The 18,520-nt window shown below is 40.5% G+C and overlaps 1 protein-coding gene across 1 annotated transcript in view; it reads left to right on the forward strand.

The window, feature by feature from the left end:
* Positions 1-18,520, forward strand: part of LOC133835782 (aminopeptidase N) — a 77,497-nt gene that overhangs the window by 33,380 nt on the left and 25,597 nt on the right. The window contains exons 3-5 of the mRNA XM_062265847.1: positions 13,842-14,095; positions 14,159-14,417; positions 15,574-15,653. Coding sequence (XP_062121831.1) covers positions 13,842-14,095; positions 14,159-14,417; positions 15,574-15,653 — 593 coding nt within the window. The remainder of the gene's footprint in view (positions 1-13,841; positions 14,096-14,158; positions 14,418-15,573; positions 15,654-18,520) is intronic.

Raw genomic sequence — 18,520 nt, forward strand, 5'->3', positions numbered from 1 at the left:
AAATTCGATTGGCTCACGTTGAAGCTGAGGCTCATTTGATAAAGTCGGCAGAGTAAACGCACTCGTGGCAGGATTTGGTTGGAATACATTTTAAGGTGGTTGGCAAACGTGCTGGCTCTGTCTGCATCGCTACGCGCCCAGCCTCCTGTGGGATTTCTTATAGGCATCACGGCTTCTTTCGGTGAGCTCAGAGTAGGGTGAGCTCTCCATAGTGAGTTTTCGTACTAGAAGTACACAATTGCTCTATGTAGTGGCGTTGGACGTATGCTTCTTCTTGCTGTAGAGCTTTAGTAAGTTCACGTGAGGCATGTCTTAAACGTTGCTTAGAAGATGGCGATCTGTGGAATTGCCACTCTCGACGTAAGCGTCGCTTTTCGAGGACAAGCTGCTCGATTTGTAGATTTGTCTTCTTTCGATTGCTTTGTGTATTTATGGTTTGAGGTGTTGAAGCTTGGACTGCAGAGACAAGTACAGACTCCAGTGAATTAACAAAGCTGTCTACGTCGGCTTCATTATTGAGATGGGGACTTAGCTCAATGTGTGAGCTTATATACTTTCTGTACTTAATCCAATTAGTTTTCTGTGAGGTCAATTTTAGTGATTGTTCCAATGTTCCTGGATGCCGGAGTAGAATAAACAGTATAGGCGAGTGGTCAGATGAAAGATCCGAAAGGCATTCGGCGCTTATCAGATTTTTGGAATGTTTTTGGTAATCGCAAAGTCTATTAAATCGGGCAGTTTCTTTGGGTCTGCCGGCCAGTATGTTGGTGTGCCAGGAGAAACATAGTCGAGCTTGTTCTTGGCGTTGATAATGGCATTGTAGAGCTGCTTTCCTTTTGGAGTCACGAGACGAGATCCCCAGTGTGTGTGCTTGGCATTGTAGTCTCCTGCTGCTATGAAGTGGTCTCCTAGTGAGTTGAAAAACTGCATAAACTCATCTTCAGCTATAGTGAAGCGAGGGGGCAGTATACGGCGGCTAGTGTAAGTTCGTTGCCGGTATTTAGTTTTATATTTATAGATGTGGCCTGTAGGTAGTTTTAGCAAATTTGTTATGATAGTAGTGCTTAATACGGCTTCTGATTAGAATTCCAGTCCCACCATGTGCTTTACCGTCTGGATGATTTGTTCCGTAGAAAGTATATCCTCGAAGATGAAAATTGTATTTGTTTGTAAGGTGTGTTTCTGAAAGCAGCATTACGTCGATTTGATTGTCGAGTAGGAATTGAGCTAACTCAAGTTTATGCTGTGAAACGCCGTTAGCGTTCCACGTAGAGATCCGTAGGGAGTCATTATTTGGATTGTTGTGAAACCAGCATTTCAATCAATAGATTTTGGTTTCGCATTAAATCTTGCATAGTTGTGCGCATAAATGACATAAATTCTGTAAGGCTTTGTTGTAAGCTGCATATCATAACTTCGAAGTTGCTTTTGACTGCTCCGGCGATTGATGTTGCTGAGCCATGTTCGGTTCTTGGTATGCTGATTGCAGAAATGAACTTTTTGAGGCAGGGATAGCCGGTCCTGATTTTAAAGCGCTTGCGTATGTCACACTTTTCTCAGAGTTAATAGGTCCTAGTGAGGATCTGGCTGCAGTCGAGAAGAAGACTTCAGGGTTTGATCTGGAGACTTTCAACGTTTTATTTTGGGTGCGGGCGGTAATTCCTTTTTGATGAATGCGGCTTTTCAGATCCTTATAAACTGGTCAACCTCTATAGTTAGCAGTGTGATTGCCACCGCAGTTGCCGCACTTTTTCGAGTTGCAGTCATCTTTGCTCGCTGGGCAGTGTGCGGAGTCATGAAGCTCTCCACAAACTACACACACCGGGCGCAGTTTACAGTATGACCTTGTATGACCATATTCTTGGCAGTTCGCACATTGTACCGGACCATTGCGTTTGTGCGGTTCCTCAACTGTAATTCGGCGATGCAGCAGGAACTGAAGATTGTATATAGGGTGCACTTCGTATTTCTTCAGGGGCTTATTGTCTGGCTCGAGCTCAACCTTAAAGAGTGGCTGCGGCTTTCTATCCCTGTTAAGGATATTGAAGACTGTCTTTGCGCTAAATCCCTTCTCTTGTAGTGCCTTTGTTATCTCTGCAGGCGTTACTTCAGATTCTATACCCTTGAGTACGACTTGCAAACCCTTGCTGCTTTTAAGCTGATACGTGTAAAAGTTCTTTTTATTATCGGTAAGATATTTCGATAATACTCTGTAATTATCTTCAGACTTCATTTGAACTTTTGTTTCGTGAATGTTGCCCTTTACAAGGGGTATTATGTGAAAGTTATCCTTGCCAATAAGCTCAATAATTTTGTTGACGAGAACATTGGAACTTTTTCTCGTATATAAATAGGCGGAGGCTTTGGCTTCCTTTTCTCGACTTCAGTAGATTCGGCCGCCTCAACCTCATAGGCGTCTGCCAAGATTTTGAATCGGTTCGAGTTCATGTCCGTTTCTATTGCAGCTAGGCTAGCATTGCCACGGGTTATTTTGCGTTGAGAATTTAGAGGGCTCATCTTTCTTTTAATTTGAATGTAGCGATCCATACCAGTCTGCACAGCCGGCTTAATAGGTTCATTGTTTTGTTCTTTTTCGGGCAGCGCAGCGACAGACGTAGTAATGTTTGCGCCGCTAGCTGATGATGTCGTTAAACGCGCTGTCGATACAGTTGCGGTTGTTGTTGTTGTTACGGTTGACGTTGTCAGCGAAATTGCGGTGCTAGTTACTGCGCTCTTAGGCTGCAGAGACATCGATGGTAGCGAGGGAGAGCATGAGCGCGCTCTATTACTCTCTACGTTTAAGAATTCGGTCGAGTTGGGGTAATTGACCGCACTTGATCAGAGCTTGCATTATAAAGTAACCAAATTGCGATTTTTAAATTGAACGTTTATTATTCTAAGGAGATAAAATGTTTTTTTTTCGTAACTAAAAAAAATGGGTTTTTGCAAAAATATTGGGCATTAGGACCAGTGTGCGTCGTATGTGTCATTTCATGCAAATAAAACAAAAAGGGCACGATTTCAATGGCTTCAGACCAAATTTTTAAGTGCAAAAATGCATAAATTTTAATGTTTTAACAAATTTTAAGATTCTTTTTAGTAGAAAAATATTGCTTTATAATATATGAGATAGTTTAGTTTATATCTTCTTATCTTAGTACTTTGCCGGCGAAGAGCAAAAAATTTACAATTGATTTTAATACTGCTGAAGAAAACTGTAGCGTGCAACACGTACTATATTGCGAATGGAAATCTGTTCCATCGCTCATAAAGTCTCACCTAATATCCTGCATAGAATAGCTGTATTTATTTCAGAAAAGTCAAACCTTCTAACGCATTTATGGAATATACTGTTTGTTAGAGAGGGACGGCTGTCGATGCTACAATTATTCTGAAAATGTTACCGTATCTCGGCTAATATTTTGGTAATTTTATCGAAAAAAGTGCGATATTGTTGGCAAACAGAAATATTAGTGCTTGAAAATTATTTCAAGTTTCTTGGAAGTTCTCTTAAAAAAAAAAATATAAGGCCAAAATAAAAGGAGAAAATCGTAGGGCAATTTCAATACTTTGTGCTAAGACGACCCGCGTTTCCGAAAAGGCACATTCTAGCAGATGCAGGCATAAAATGCGTTTAAGAAAACAAGTCTTGGAGTGAGTCTATAACAACGCTTACGAGAAAATTCATGATTACAAACAAGGTTGCAAGATGGACAGATTTTTGAATTTGTTACATTGCAAATTAAATTTTATATTGAGTTGCTTGAACATCCTTCTCCCATTAATGGGATCCGCACTTCACTCAAATTATTTAATAGGAAAGAAGCTAACTTGTGGATGAAATGGCCCAAGGTACCTGTGTTGAATTTGAGACTGATCACTTTGATCTTTCAATCTTTCAAAAGATAGAAGAATCTCCAAATCCATGGATTTTCCATTGTTTGCTGGTAAACTATTTACAAATCAAGGTAGTATTAGCATAGATATTGCTCTTATTTCAGTGGCTAGAGTATTCAATGGCGGTTTTAGGTATTCAGGGGGGAACTAAGCGAGAAACATCATAACATATAACGTTGCTATGTTCGATTAGACCCTTCTTTTTGTCATACTTGTGTAATAATTTGTCTTCCTTAAGCAACCAAGAAAGGCCGATGGTATTCATTGCACTGGGGCGAGCGCTGCTTGCATCCTTAAAGTGCAGGAGCGTGTGGTGGTCCTTGTGACACACCCTGCAGCTTCCCGCGCTGCGGCAGGATTGCCCGAAGTGTTGGTGGGCCAGACAGTTAGAGCATTACTTATTAATAAGTACTGCTTTCAACCGCTTCTCCGCTGTCAGCCTGAGGAAGCGCTGACATTTCCATAGAGGGTGGATCCCACGGCACACGCGACACCGGAAGGAGTTGGTGCCTGCGGGGCGGCTCTGTGTGATGGCATACTACATGAAATGAAACAAAAGAAACAAATGGTTATTATAGTAGCCTCTTTGCATTGTCAATGACACATGGAACAGGACAGCACAGGACGACGAATGGGGATTCGAAACAGAGAGGGGTCAGAGAGGGGTCAGTCTTGCTGTCCTCCATCGGGAGTAGAATTAGTTTGGCGACGGGTCTTTGAATAGTAACCCGCGCCGTGGGCACATCTACAACTCGGAACTTAGTATCGGTGCCTGGACACGTCGTCAGCACCTGCCCTAGACGCCACTCGTTGGAGGGAAGGTTGTCTTCCTTTACTACGACCATGTCACCGATCGGAAGGTTCCGTGTAGGGGATTACGATTTCGTCCGTTTGTGTTGCTCCTTCAGGTACTCATCCTTTCAACGGATACAAAATTGTTGGTGAATAGCCTTCAACACCGAAATAAGTGGGCTACCTATGAGGAAATGACCAAGAGTTAGCGCTAGTTGATCCGGAGGGTCTTCGGACATAGGAGAGATCGACCTCGAATTCAGGAAGGCTTCGATCTTAGCCAGAAGAGTGGATAACTCTTCAAACGTATATTTTGTGGTGAAGGTCGCCTTGTAAAAGAGTGTCTTAAAACTCTTTACGCCGGCTTTCCATAATCCATCTATATGTGGGGCGCCCGGCGGGTTGATGTGCCAGGATAGGCTTTTGTGATCATGTTGTGCGATGGTGCACTCCCTCGTCGCTTCCAAAAAGTCGATGGAGATAACCTTGTCAGCTCCAACGAAAGTTTTCCCGTTGTCCGAGTGCATTTGGTGTGGACACCCGCGCCGTGCTATGAAACGGGAGAATGCGGCCAGGAATTTCTCCGTTGTTAGATCCGATGTCGACTCCAAGTGGATCGCCTTCGTGCTGAAGCACATATCCCTTGGTGATGAGGCAGGCTCGGCCAGTGTAGTTTTTGACTTCGAATGGGCCAGCGAAGTCAACTCCAGTGTGCGTGAACGGTCTCGAGTAGGACGCCCTTTTTTTGGGCAAGTGCCACATCATTTGGGTCTGCAATCTCTTCTTATAGATCACACAAACCTAGCAAGAGTTGATAGTGGATTTGACAAGGACCTTCAGTTTTGAAATCCAGAATCTGGAACGGATCAGCCGCATGACGACTTAGTTACCCCATTTAAGGAAAAAACCATGGGTGAAACGAACCAATAGTCGTGCAAAGGACGAGGAGTACGAGAGTATGATTGGATGACTCTCATCATAACGCAGCGAGTGGGACGCTCTCAGACGCCCGCAGGCCCGTAGAATCCCCTTGCATTGAGAAAAGGGTTCAAGTTTCGAATTGAACTTGAAGAAGGAACTTGCTGCTTGGACTGCAGACAGTGGTATTACTGCGGAAAGGTTTGTCGTTGAGCAATGACGATTAGCCGCTCTTGGATCCGTGACAGCTCATCCGCCAGGACCACGATCGAGCTTGGAACTGCCAATTTCGGACTTCTATCGATGAAACTGAGAACATAGGCGGAAGTGCGAAGTGCTTTGCCAAAATCAGAGAACTTACTCAGAAAATCAGGAGTAGGAGGTAACTTACAATTAATCCGCTGTTCCAGCAGAGTCTCTGGCTTGCCAGATCTGCCGGGTTGTGATCGGATCGCACATGCGACCAATTCTTGGCGTCGCTGGCTTGGATTATTTTGGCCACACGATTGGCCACAAAGGTTGTCCATCTGCAGGGTGGCTTGTTCAACCAGGCGAGAACAATTGTTGAATCAGTCCAAAAGAAAGTCTGAAAACTCTCTGCCGGAAAATTCAGGAGGAGGGCCGAAGATAGCTCAGCCAATAGGACTGCGCCACAAAGCTCCAAATGTGTCACTGAGAGTGACTTTACAGGAGCCACCTTTCTTCGCAGTGAGGAGATGCGTGGATACCTTGTTCGCCGTCTCCACGCGGACATAGATAGCCGCTCCATACGCCCTTTCTGAAGCATCACAGAATCCGTGGTACTGGAGCTTCACCCTTGTCTGGAACTGGACCCATCTTGGAAATGGATCTTTCCCAGAGCAGGAAAGCTCTCGAGATACTCTTTCCATTGGAGTAAAAGATCCGCAGGTAAATTTTCGTCTCTTACTTCCCTCTTCGTGTAGGAGTCCTGATGGGCAACGTCTGGTGGCATGAAGAAGAACTCGTCATCGTGAGCTTGCCACCTGATGCCCAGAGTTTTCGCCGTACTAGAGTCCTCGAGTTCTAGGAAGTCTTCTCGAAGTAGGTGGTCCTTTGGGATGTCCTTCAGCACGCTCTTATTGTTGGACGTCCACTTCCTCATCGGGAAGCCAGCGCTGTCCAGGGCTGCACACACTTCCGCAATGGTCCGGATGGCTTCTTCCTTCTTGTGTGTCCCCGCCAGGACGTCGTCCACGTACATGCTGCTGGAGATGACTCGGCTTGCGAGAGGATACTCCAAGCGTACGTCTTCAGCAAGTTGTTGGAGGACTCGTAGGGCCAGGAAAGGCGCACAGTTGACACCGAATGTAACTGCGTTCAATTCGAAGTCACGGATCTCACCGTCCGACGTACGAAATTGAATTCGTTGGAACGGTATGTGCTTCGAGTCCATGAGGATTTGGCGATACATCTTCGTTATATCCGCATTGAATACATACCGATAGTATCGCCATTTGAGGATCTGCAACGTGAGATCCGATTGGAGAATGGGCCCTGAATGAAGGATATCATTCAGACTCTTGCGATTTGAGGATGGACAAGAAGCGTTAAAAACGACGATATGGGTGTCATATGACCCAAATCCAAGTACTCCTGGAGAACGGCATTGTACTGCTCCTTTAGAGAATCGTTTCTTGACAAACGATTCTCGTTCTTGAGGAATTGAGCCAGCGCTATGGATCTGGAATGACCCTGTTCAATGCCATTGGGCTTCTGGAATGAAAGAGTCACCTGATATCTGCCACATTTGCTACGAGAAGTAGTCTTTACAAAGGTTTCTTCACAAACGAAGTCTGACTCTTTTATCAGCTTCGCTGGAATATCCTCCACCTCCCAAAATTTGAAAATTAGACTGTCGAGCTGTTCGTCTGCTTGAGGGCGACTCTTGTCGAAAACGCAGACACAGTTGTCGACACATTCTAGAAATGGGGTCGGTAAGAATCTAGCCAAATACGGTTTCTTGCCCAAGGAGTGAGCCACAAATGTTTGGCCGGGAGCCGCTCAAGATGACTGACGGAAGGATATCCGCGCCAATTAGAATGTCAATCTGAGCGCCTTTGTAGAAATGTGGATCTGCCAGTTCGATCGCTGGTAGATCCCTTAGGAAACTTTGCGGCATATTGAAGGAGAGCAGTTTGCCTGCCAACTGTGGAATAACGAATGCCGAAGTCTCGATATGGAGTCTCGGCTTCGTTGGAGAACCAATGCTGAAGTGACATAACTTCTGCGATTGGCCACAACTGCGTGATTCAGCCCAGATACTTGGGCTCGCACGGACTGGAATGGCAACTTGATGCGTTGGAACAGACGCTCAGAAAGGAAGGTCGCTTCGGACCCGGAAACGATTAGCGCACGCGCGGTGTATGTAGTACCCAAGTGGCATACATTGATGACCGCCGTGCCGAGAAGGACATTCTGTGCGTTATTGGCAAGTAATTTTGCACATTTGTTGCCGTTGGATTCGGAGTGGACTGTATCGGAGAAGAGGAGGAGGCACCATTACGGGCACTATCGCCCCGATGAAGTAGAGTGTTGTGCCGCGCCTTGCATGTGAACCAATTGTGCGCACTCGGAAAGGGTGATTCTCCTTTGAGCACAAGTCACACGATTTGCCTTTTGGAGTGACTCGGGCCTCAAATGAGTTGACTCGATTTAAACTCTGCGGACGGGATGGTCCAGCAATCTCGTTCTGTGAATTGGCATTTTGTTTCACGTTCTCAATCGCCTCGAGCGTAAGATAGCGCTTGTTGAGGAACGTGCTCATGTCCTGCCATGCAGGAATTTTCGACTTGTCCACCAATGATTGCTCCCACAACAAGAGTGTGAGCTTGGGGAGTTTGGACGAGCAGAGGAATACGAGGATGCAGTCTGCGAACGGACTACAGACGGAAATATCTGAATGCTCAAGAGCGTTCAAGCAACGCTGAATCGTGGTCTGCAGCTCCTTAATAGCTGCTCCCGACTCTTGGGTAACCATGGACAGGTTGAAAAGTATTTTTAATTGGCTCGTTATCAACAAGCGCTTGTTTTCGAACAGCTCGCAGAGAGCACTCCAATCCGACACGAAACCATCGTTCGTCAGCGGAAATTTGACTACGATCGCATTGGCCTCATCTGCGGTTTTTGAATTGAGCTGGAATAGTTTCTCAACCGGAGTCATCCTCGAGTTGTTGACGTAGATGGCCGTGAAAAGATCACGGAAGGTCGGCCTATGGAAAACTTCGTTGTCGACTGGAGGGAGCCGGCAGCCACTGGAATACACAGGAGGAGCGGATGCTTCTCGTACGTGTGTACATTGTCGTCTTCGGCTGCAGGCCCTCTGACCCGACTCTCGAAGTTCATCAGTTTGTCAGAGATGCTGACAAAGTTGCTGAGAGCCATCGCACGGGTTTTGCTAAGCTTAGCTTGGACGGAACGGGTAGTTGCCTGACTACGTGCAGCAGTTGGAGGTTAAGGCAACGACGGAGTCTTTGCCGACGAAGAAGCAGACGGCGACGGACGATCAACTTTGACTCGGAGTTGAGCGGCAGGAGTGGCGGACTTGGACTCCGAAGGCCCGCGACGTCAGGCGACGAGCTGTGGTCGGAAGCTTTAATGAAAGTTTAGAGTCTTTTTCACTCTTTTGGCTTTCGGACATACTATGCTTCGGCAGTCACTTTAGAGTCCTTTTCTCGACAAAGACTCAAGATAAAGCAGACAGCCGAAAGCAAGCACATATTGAGATGAACTTCGGCTGTCACTGGATAGTGAATAAGGCCGACACAAAACAGACGGAAATATCGCTGTTAAAAAAACAAAAATGTTTCGGTGTTGGAAAAAACAAAATGTTAAATAAAACACAAACAGCAGCGTGAATCTTTATTAAACTCGTTGGATCACAAGTTGCCGCTGTTCATATACATATATGAAAATGTTTGAAAATATGGAATGTAGTAGGTGTGTAAGTGTCGTGTATGAAAGGATATATATACTTTGTTACATTTCAGTCGTTTCGCGTTTTGTCTGCTTTTTAACACACTCCAGTGTATGCAACCTCTTCGTGTTGTTTTATCCTTTTTGTTTGTTACGATTGGTCGCTGTCGTGACAAGTTTATGTTTTGAATATAATATAATATTTATGTGAATGCAATAGGATATTTTGGAGATAGGGGAATAATTACGAGAAAGTGTCACATACGAGAAATGAGTGTGGTGGTGGATATGTCACTATATATATATATATATATACTGTGCAACGTATTCACAAAGTAGAAAAGATAGCGGAAAAAATGCCGGTGGAAGGCTTATGTACTTATATATATGTATGCTGTGTCACATATATATAAGGTACGAGGAAAAAAAGATGGCGCGAACACGACACGACAAATGTATGGAGAAAAAAAAGTGTATTACTTATATTAAAATACCAATTGCTTGCTGGGGTCGAGTGATGGAATCCGGCTCGAAGGACCAAAATGTGTAGGGGGGCGTCTTCGGGGTAGTAATAACACTTTCACTTTTGAATTCTATGTTTTTTTTAAAAACTTTTAGAATACTTTTTATTAGCATTTGTAAAACACTTGTCATGTGCACAAGAAAAATTCGAACATATGAGATGGAATGCAGAAAAGCACTAAAAGTGGGTAGGGTGACCAGCATAAAGAGAAATTAGATCAGTGTGACTGCGCGTGTGACAAGGTGACACGCACAGTATACTAACTTTGTCGCTATCGATATCAATCGATCGCGACCACACTGTCGGCTGTTTTGAGTGGTCACACCTATCATCATCTGGCATCAACATACAGTAGAATCCGGTTATAACGACTCCGCTTATAGTGTCCGACTGTGGACAGTGGATTGGTTGGTCCCCATACAAGCTTATATGAAAGGGCCTCTGCTTACAACGTCTCCGCTTTTAGCGACTAACCGCTTATACCGACAAAACAGAATTCAACCGGATATTGCGACGAAAAAAAAAAATCAGCGAAATAATGCCAAAAAATTTAACCATCAAACGACGCTGCAGCCCGCTGTTAGAAATGGCACTCTTGCTTGTGTTCGGAGCGACAGGAAGGTTCTTATATTCTTAGTTCTTATTTTTAGCTGACGCCTTAGCTTATGCTAAGGAACATGCAGGTATACGATTTATTATGGAAAAACGATGATATTAAATGAAATTTATACATTTTTTTTGTTTTGTTTAAAAATTAATTTGTTTTATCTTAAAACTCTATTACGAAAATGGCAACCCTAAAAAAAAAAACAAAAATTTGTTTTGCTTCTTTCGGTTAGTGCGTCTTCCGGGTATAACGGTCCCTTGAAAGTCGCTATAACCGGAATCTACTGTACTTTAAAATGTGCCAAAAAGTCAACGTTTCTGATCAACGAACTGCTCACTTTCAGGGCCACCGAATTTAGCAGGAATGCAATTTCAGTAACCAAATTGCGATTTTTAAATTGAACGTTTATTATTCTAAGGAGATAAAATGTTTTTTTTTCGTAACTAAAAAAAATGGGTTTTTGCAAAAATATTGGGCATTAGGACCAGTGTGCGTCGTATGTGTCATTTCATGCAAATAAAACAAAAAGGGCACGATTTCAATGGCTTCAGACCAAATTTTTAAGTGCAAAAATGCATAAATTTTAATGTTTTAACAAATTTTAAGATTCTTTTTAGTAGAAAAATATTGCTTTATAATATATGAGATAGTTTAGTTTATATCTTCTTATCTTAGTACTTTGCCGGCGAAGAGCAAAAATTTACAATTGATTTTAATACTGCTGAAGAAAACTGTAGCGTGCAACACGTACTATATTGCGAATGGAAATCTGTTCCATCGCTCATAAAGTGCTCACCTAATATCCTGCATAGAATAGCTGTATTTATTTCAGAAAAGTCAAACCTTCTAACGCATTTATGGAATATACTGTTTGTTAGAGAGGGACGGCTGTCGATGCTACAATTATTCTGAAAATGTTACCGTATCTCGGCTAATATTTTGGTAATTTTATCGAAAAAAGTGCGATATTGTTGGCAAACAGAAATATTAGTGCTTGAAAATTATTTCAAGTTTCTTGGAAGTTCTCTTAAAAAAAAAAATATAAGGCCAAAATAAAAGGAGAAAATCGTAGGGCAATTTCAATACTTTGTGCTAAGACGACCCGCGTTTCCGAAAAGGCACATTCTAGCAGATGCAGGCATAAAATGCGTTTAAGAAAACAAGTCTTGGAGTGAGTCTATAACAACGCTTACGAGAAAATTCATGATTACAAACAAGGTTGCAAGATGGACAGATTTTTGAATTTGTTACATTGCAAATTAAATTTTATATTGAGTTGCTTGAACATCCTTCTCCCATTAATGGGATCCGCACTTCACTCAAATTATTTAATAGGAAAGAAGCTAACTTGTGGATGAAATGGCCCAAGGTACCTGTGTTGAATTTGAGACTGATCACTTTGATCTTTCAATCTTTCAAAAGATAGAAGAATCTCCAAATCCATGGATTTTCCATTGTTTGCTGGTAAACTATTTACAAATCAAGGTAGTATTAGCATAGATATTGCTCTTATTTCAGTGGCTAGAGTATTCAATGGCGGTTTTAGGTATTCAGGGGGGAACTAAGCGAGAAACATCATAACATATAACGTTGCTATGTTCGATTAGACCCTTCTTTTTGTCATACTTGTGTAATAATTTGTCTTCCTTAAGCAACCAAGAAAGGCCGATGGTATTCATTGCACCCTCCTCGTCCATCTTTATTAGAAATACGCAATGACTTTATTTGAGTTACTTTGTTAGTTATTTGTTCCGAGTAGGGCTTGAAATATCGGGAAAATGGCAAATCAGTTTTGCCAAGAGTACTTACTGCTTAACTGTGCATGGGCACACGCCACAATCGAGCTTTCTAAGATTTTAAACGTAAAATAGTTATTTGTTCCGGGTAGGGCTTGAAATATCGGGAAAATGGCAAATCAGTTTTGCCAAGAGTACTTACTGCTTAACTGTGCATGGGCACACAACACAATCGAGCTTTCTAAGATTTTAAACGTTTTTTAAACACAGTTTCAATATCGCGGACATCCAGTTGGAGTTGTGCAGTCTTTGTTTTCGTCGCCCTGCATAATGTTTGTCGACACTTTGCGATAAGTGCAAGTGTTATAGTACTAAGCTTATGCTTGGTTGTCAATTGTTGACGCCAAATAGAAAATTCAAATCCGAATTAAAAACAAACGAGGAACTTCGAGTGTTATACAATACAAAACCAGTGCTATTGTGTTGTATATCATCAATATAGTTTCATCTTAGTAATACCTGATTTCTAGGTCTTTACTGTAGTCTCTGGTGGAAGATTAGACTTAAGGATCGCGACAAGTCGGTAGTGGTTAAAAGTCCGAAGAAATTTGTGGCCTCTGAAGGACTGCCTTTAAAGCTGGATTCACGTTATATACACCTCCATCCAGGCGACTGCAACCGCCTAAGCCTGTCAATCCACCAAAGGCGACACAGACAGCGCCCGACTTGTATTCGAGAATAGTGGCTCAGCTCACACTAACGAACACCAAGCATCAACAGAAATCGAGATTAAGCCCAGATGTTTCTTATATTCAACATTCTGAACATTATCACACGAAGGAAGTTCACAAAACTGCAAGCCAGTGGAGATTGCAACCAAAAAAGAGAGGTGCACAGCAATAACAAAACTTACTTCTACATCTAAACAAATCCACCAAACTTTTCACAGGCAAGAGATGGTATCGACTTGGCTTTTCAAAGCAAACTGGAGTCGCATGTATTAATATAGTAATAGATCTAAATGAAATGACATTTGCAGACGGTATCAAATCGAAACTTGATCTGGAGTTTATCGATAATGCCATTAGTAATCTAGGTTTGTGGTAATTTAGCTCTGCAACAATCCACAGTCATGTGATTGTCAGATTCAAAATAGGAAACTATCGCCTATACATAGCTGTTGCCTCCCCATCCCCCAATGCTACTATGATTTCGTCAAGCTCTTGCCTATTGTATTTGTAAGAGACGCATGAGCATTAGACTAGGGTAGAAATAATACCAATGCAAGAGGATACTGCTTGATGTAGTCCTTCGCACCTCTTGACATACGAGTTCACAGTTAACATCAAAAAAAGATTAATGTGAAATTCCATTCTGTTTATCTTAACATATACGACATATATGTATATATAATATATAAATTTTGCATTTGCAGGCTGCAGTGAAGAGGAGTATAGATATGTCCGCTGCGTACTCCCTCAATACAGATGATCGTTTACCAAAAAGTGTGCTACCAATCAGCTATGAAATTCACTTAGAGCCTAACTATGAAGAGTGCACATTCAGCGGACTTATTAAAATAAAATTGAGCTGGGCTGCAGATTCGAAAAAGATTTCGTTGCATGCTCATCATGACTTAAACATTAATGACAGAAAAATTAAGATGCACAAAATTAACCAAAAATACGGGTATGTATAATTTATTTAGTTTTAAAAATAATTAATAATGAATTAAGAATAAACTGTTTTTAGTGATGAAAATTCTACAGACTATGTGGCGGTGCTGAGAGGCAGTCGAATTCCAAAAAAAAATATTTATGTAGTATATCTAAAAGAAACAATTATGCAAGGTACCGAGTGTACTTTGGAAATACCTTTTGATGGAAACATTTGGAGTAGTGCGGAGGGGTTTTTCACAGGATCCTATGAAAACACAACATATTTTGCTACTAACCTGCGATTAAATAATGCACATCGCTTATTTCCCTGCTTTGATGAGCCCGGATTCAAGGTAATATATGATTAATGGCTTCTGGCTAGATAACTCAAGTTGACACGCCGGGTACACCAAATAATGCATATGTATAATGAGAAAGACGTAGCGGCAAGAGCAAATGCACTTAGAACGTGAAACAATAAATGAAGTGGAGAGCGCGAAAGTAAAATATTTTTCCTCTATTTTGATACATATTTAAATAGCACAAGATATATTCAATTTTTGACAATTTTCAGCACATGTAGGGTAATATGCAATAATAACATTTCTTGTTATATAAAATTATGTCTACAAATTGTAGGGTTATTACAATTTGTACCTGATTGCAACCAAATCATAAAGACTGTAGTTCTTATTATATGTACGTGTATGTATCTTTATTCACTTGCTGGATCCGTTTTGTTTTACGTGGGCGGGAATGATCGTTGCAAAAGTCTAAAATCATCTTTATCTGCATGCAGCAATAAGAAGTGCTGTTATCGCACTTATAGCTCTATCTTTTTTAGTCTCTGACATCTAGGTAGTCATACGGATAGACAGACAGACATGGCTGTATCGGCGCAACCTATAAGTTGACCCAGAAATGGTTGAATAAATCCATGCAACGTAAAAGGGCGCATTTGAAGCCTGTCTTAATTATTGACAATCATCGACCAGTAAAAATGACCACTTGAATGATACATTAGGTATCTTAGCTGAAATCAATGAACCCAACTCCCCATGGCAATTATTTTTCTAAAAAAGTGGAAAAAGTTTTCAGAATTCAAATAAAAATGTAATAAGAGCAAAATTGGCTTAAATAAAAAATGTACAGCTATAAAATATATTATTTGGTAAACGAAAGTAAAAATTTTATGCATCTGAAGCATTGCTTGCACAATGAATATAGGAAAATATGAAAGTATAAATAATTTGTAATTCACCAAAAAAAATTGTTGGAGAAATAACTGTCTCACTGAGTATTCAATGTAATTAAAAAGATGCAGTCCATAGGAAATTCATATCCATTTATATGTATGTATATATTCAAGGCAAAAACTTTTCATGTGTTGTGCGTGAGAGCTCTAAACAAAAAAGTCAAGACTGGAGTTAACTGCAAACAAAAAGCCAAAGTTTAATATCAATTTAAATAAAGTCAAATGCACTTAAAATTGTTTCCTAATTTCAACAGGTACCGTTTATTTTCTCTATTACAAGACCGAAAGAATTGGTTGCGCTCTTTAATACACCTTTAAATCAAAGCACCGAGCAGTAAGTTAATAAATTTAATTGGAACATAAAATTTCCCAGTGCTATTAGATCAATATAGTACTAACACAACACTTTCATTACTAAAAGCTTCTTTTATCACTCATTATTATGACGACAATGTCGGCAGCTCTAGCGAAGAGTTTTATAATTTATGTAAACTTTAAATTATTAAAAGGTGGGTAGGAATTAGCGACCCACGCTTACAACCGGAGCACATTCATACCTTTTTGTACTACGCACATGGCTTATTGAGGGTGGAATAGTATCTGTCGTAGTTACTTGCAAGCTGTCAATTTATAATTTTTGTATTCATTTTTTATTTTTTCAAGTAAGTGGAAAGGCCCACACATAACTTGAGAAACAAAAAAGGTTGAAGGCCTTGTGCGTTCTTTTACCTTTCATTGCGGTATATAGGTAATCTAAACAATATTTTTTTTACGAAATTGCAAATCTGCCTATTTGTGATTTTATGACCTGTGTATGAGCCTGAAATACATAAATGCGGAATAATAATTTGAAGAAATATTTTTTTTAATGCAAGTGGTATTTATTTTTTTTTATAATTTCCTGGAATGCCTTTTATTACCTTACAGCAATCATTCATTAAACTAATAGGAAGTCAGAGGCGACGATCGAGATATCGATCCATAAAGAAGATAGGGTGTGCCAGTATTAATCCAGAAAAAATTAAGAGTAACAGAACATCTTCACAAGGCGCAACTGATACCAGAGTCTATACAGATACATTTGTTAGACGCTTTTTGAATGATAATTAAAATTTCTTCGAGTAACAAAAAGAAATTATGTAAATTAAGTAAACTTTAAGAATAATTATATTGTATATTTGGTATATTGATATAGTGCCACATTCAAAATATACCATATACAGCACAATATACCAGATTGGCAGCCAAAGCATCTAAGACCCCTTAGAAAGTATGCGTTTTTGCGCATACAAAAGTATTTCTTTATTAATTTCGTCATTTGTTATATGATCGCGACCAAATTTTCAGTAAGCACAATTACTATAGTTATTATTGTATATATAAAAATATAAAATAAAATAAATATATAATATATATATGTCGAAAAGTGAGTAAGGCAGCATCTCGTGTCGGCACATTGGGACTGCGTAGTTGTAGGTGCGTATCGGCACATTGACACTGCGTAGTTGTTTGTGCGTTTCGGCACATTGACACTGCGTAATTAAGAGTGTGCATGTTAGACTGCATCATTCTTTATTTGCGCTTGTTGGTTGTCCGCATTTTGTCGCTTTGACAAGTACAGTTATTGCCGGGCGACAGCGACGAGACGCTGTCGTTGAGTGTGGTTCGATGGCTATGGCGTAGGCAGTAAAAGGATCGAGCAGTCAGTGTGCTCGTGCAATCGGCTAAGAGAGCATCGAAACTCGCTTCGCGATAATGAATAAACAGACTTCGGTAGAACAGACTCCGTCATATATAAAAATCGCCATTCTAGCTTTCAAATTATATACTTTATAGGGACGGAGATGCCTCCTTCTACCTGTTACATACATTTCCTGCCGGCACAAAGTTATAATACCCTTGTACCCTATGGGTAGCGTGTATAAATAATAGGAGGCTACTACGAGTATTCGAGAAAGATCAGGTCGACCAAGGCAGAGATCCGAAGGTTGAGCCGAAGTCTGATATGAAGAGTTGGATAGATGACTAGAATAGGAGTTGAGGGTGTATGCTAGGCGACAACAGAAACGTCGACAAGTTGATCAACCGCTTTTAATAATGCATCTGAAATATGTAGATATTTGGTCAAGATAGGTGTCAAGAACAATCTTCTTTCGAAAACCGTATTGTGCTCCGGGAATTCTTGTATGACCCTTTGCTTTTCTTGGTCGATTGTAGAAACAGCCAGTAGTAGCCAATGACAACAAACAAAATTGTTATAGAAATAAACAGTTTTTTTGTTGTTATAACATTTTTTAAACCTTTAAGCACAAATTCAGTCGCATGCTACGGAAGGGTTGTAAGATCTGGGCGTCTGTAGAGATAATTTATCTATCCATTAATATAATTAATTAAGAATTTGTCTATTGCAGGATTGGTTCCATTTATTACAAAATTTGAGTTAGAAAGAAAGTTGTTTTCTTCTCAAGCATTGATATACAAAGATGCAGCTTTTCTCTGATATCTTTATTATTGCTTGTAGTTAAATTGAGGTGTTGAATGCAATATGCTTTTTCATTTAACGATCTGAAAAAAAGAAACTAAACGTACATTTTGAAGTTGTACGTAAAACTTTTACCTCTCTTATGTAAAAAATGAAAATATATATTGTGTATATAGAATACATATTACTTTATTGGGTCCCGTCGCCAACAAAAATTGTAGCAACTGTGGAGGTAACAGAAAAAAGAGAGCTAAATAGTCGATTACATAGTCGTCTCTCTCAAATTTTACACCTAGGTTTTCTTCTCTGCAGTAGCCAAGATTTCACGTGATACTACTTTTACTAATAAACTCATCAAATTTGAATACTGTTCATAAGAAAACAAGATAGAGCAGCTTTTTCACAAAGACAGTCTACATATTTAATAGCTTCTTCTCGTGGAATGCCATCGTCTTACTACGTTAGAACACAATTCCCTAACGATATCCTCATTAGCTTCGTGGTTCTTGCAGAAACAAGTGAAATATAATAAATAAAAACAATAATAACTACTGCTGGGTCTTAAGTGAATTGATTGACAATCTGCAATATTTGTTCCTCTAAACTCCTACTATATACCAAAAATAGCCTTTTATAAATGTTAGTATTTACACTGGAATTTAGCATTCTTACTTAATTTCTATTTTATTTATTCTTAAGTTAAGTTCATATATATTAAA

This window comes from Drosophila sulfurigaster, chromosome 2R (genome assembly GCF_023558435.1).
Source record: "Drosophila sulfurigaster albostrigata strain 15112-1811.04 chromosome 2R, ASM2355843v2, whole genome shotgun sequence".
NCBI lineage: Eukaryota > Metazoa > Arthropoda > Insecta > Diptera > Drosophilidae > Drosophila > Drosophila sulfurigaster.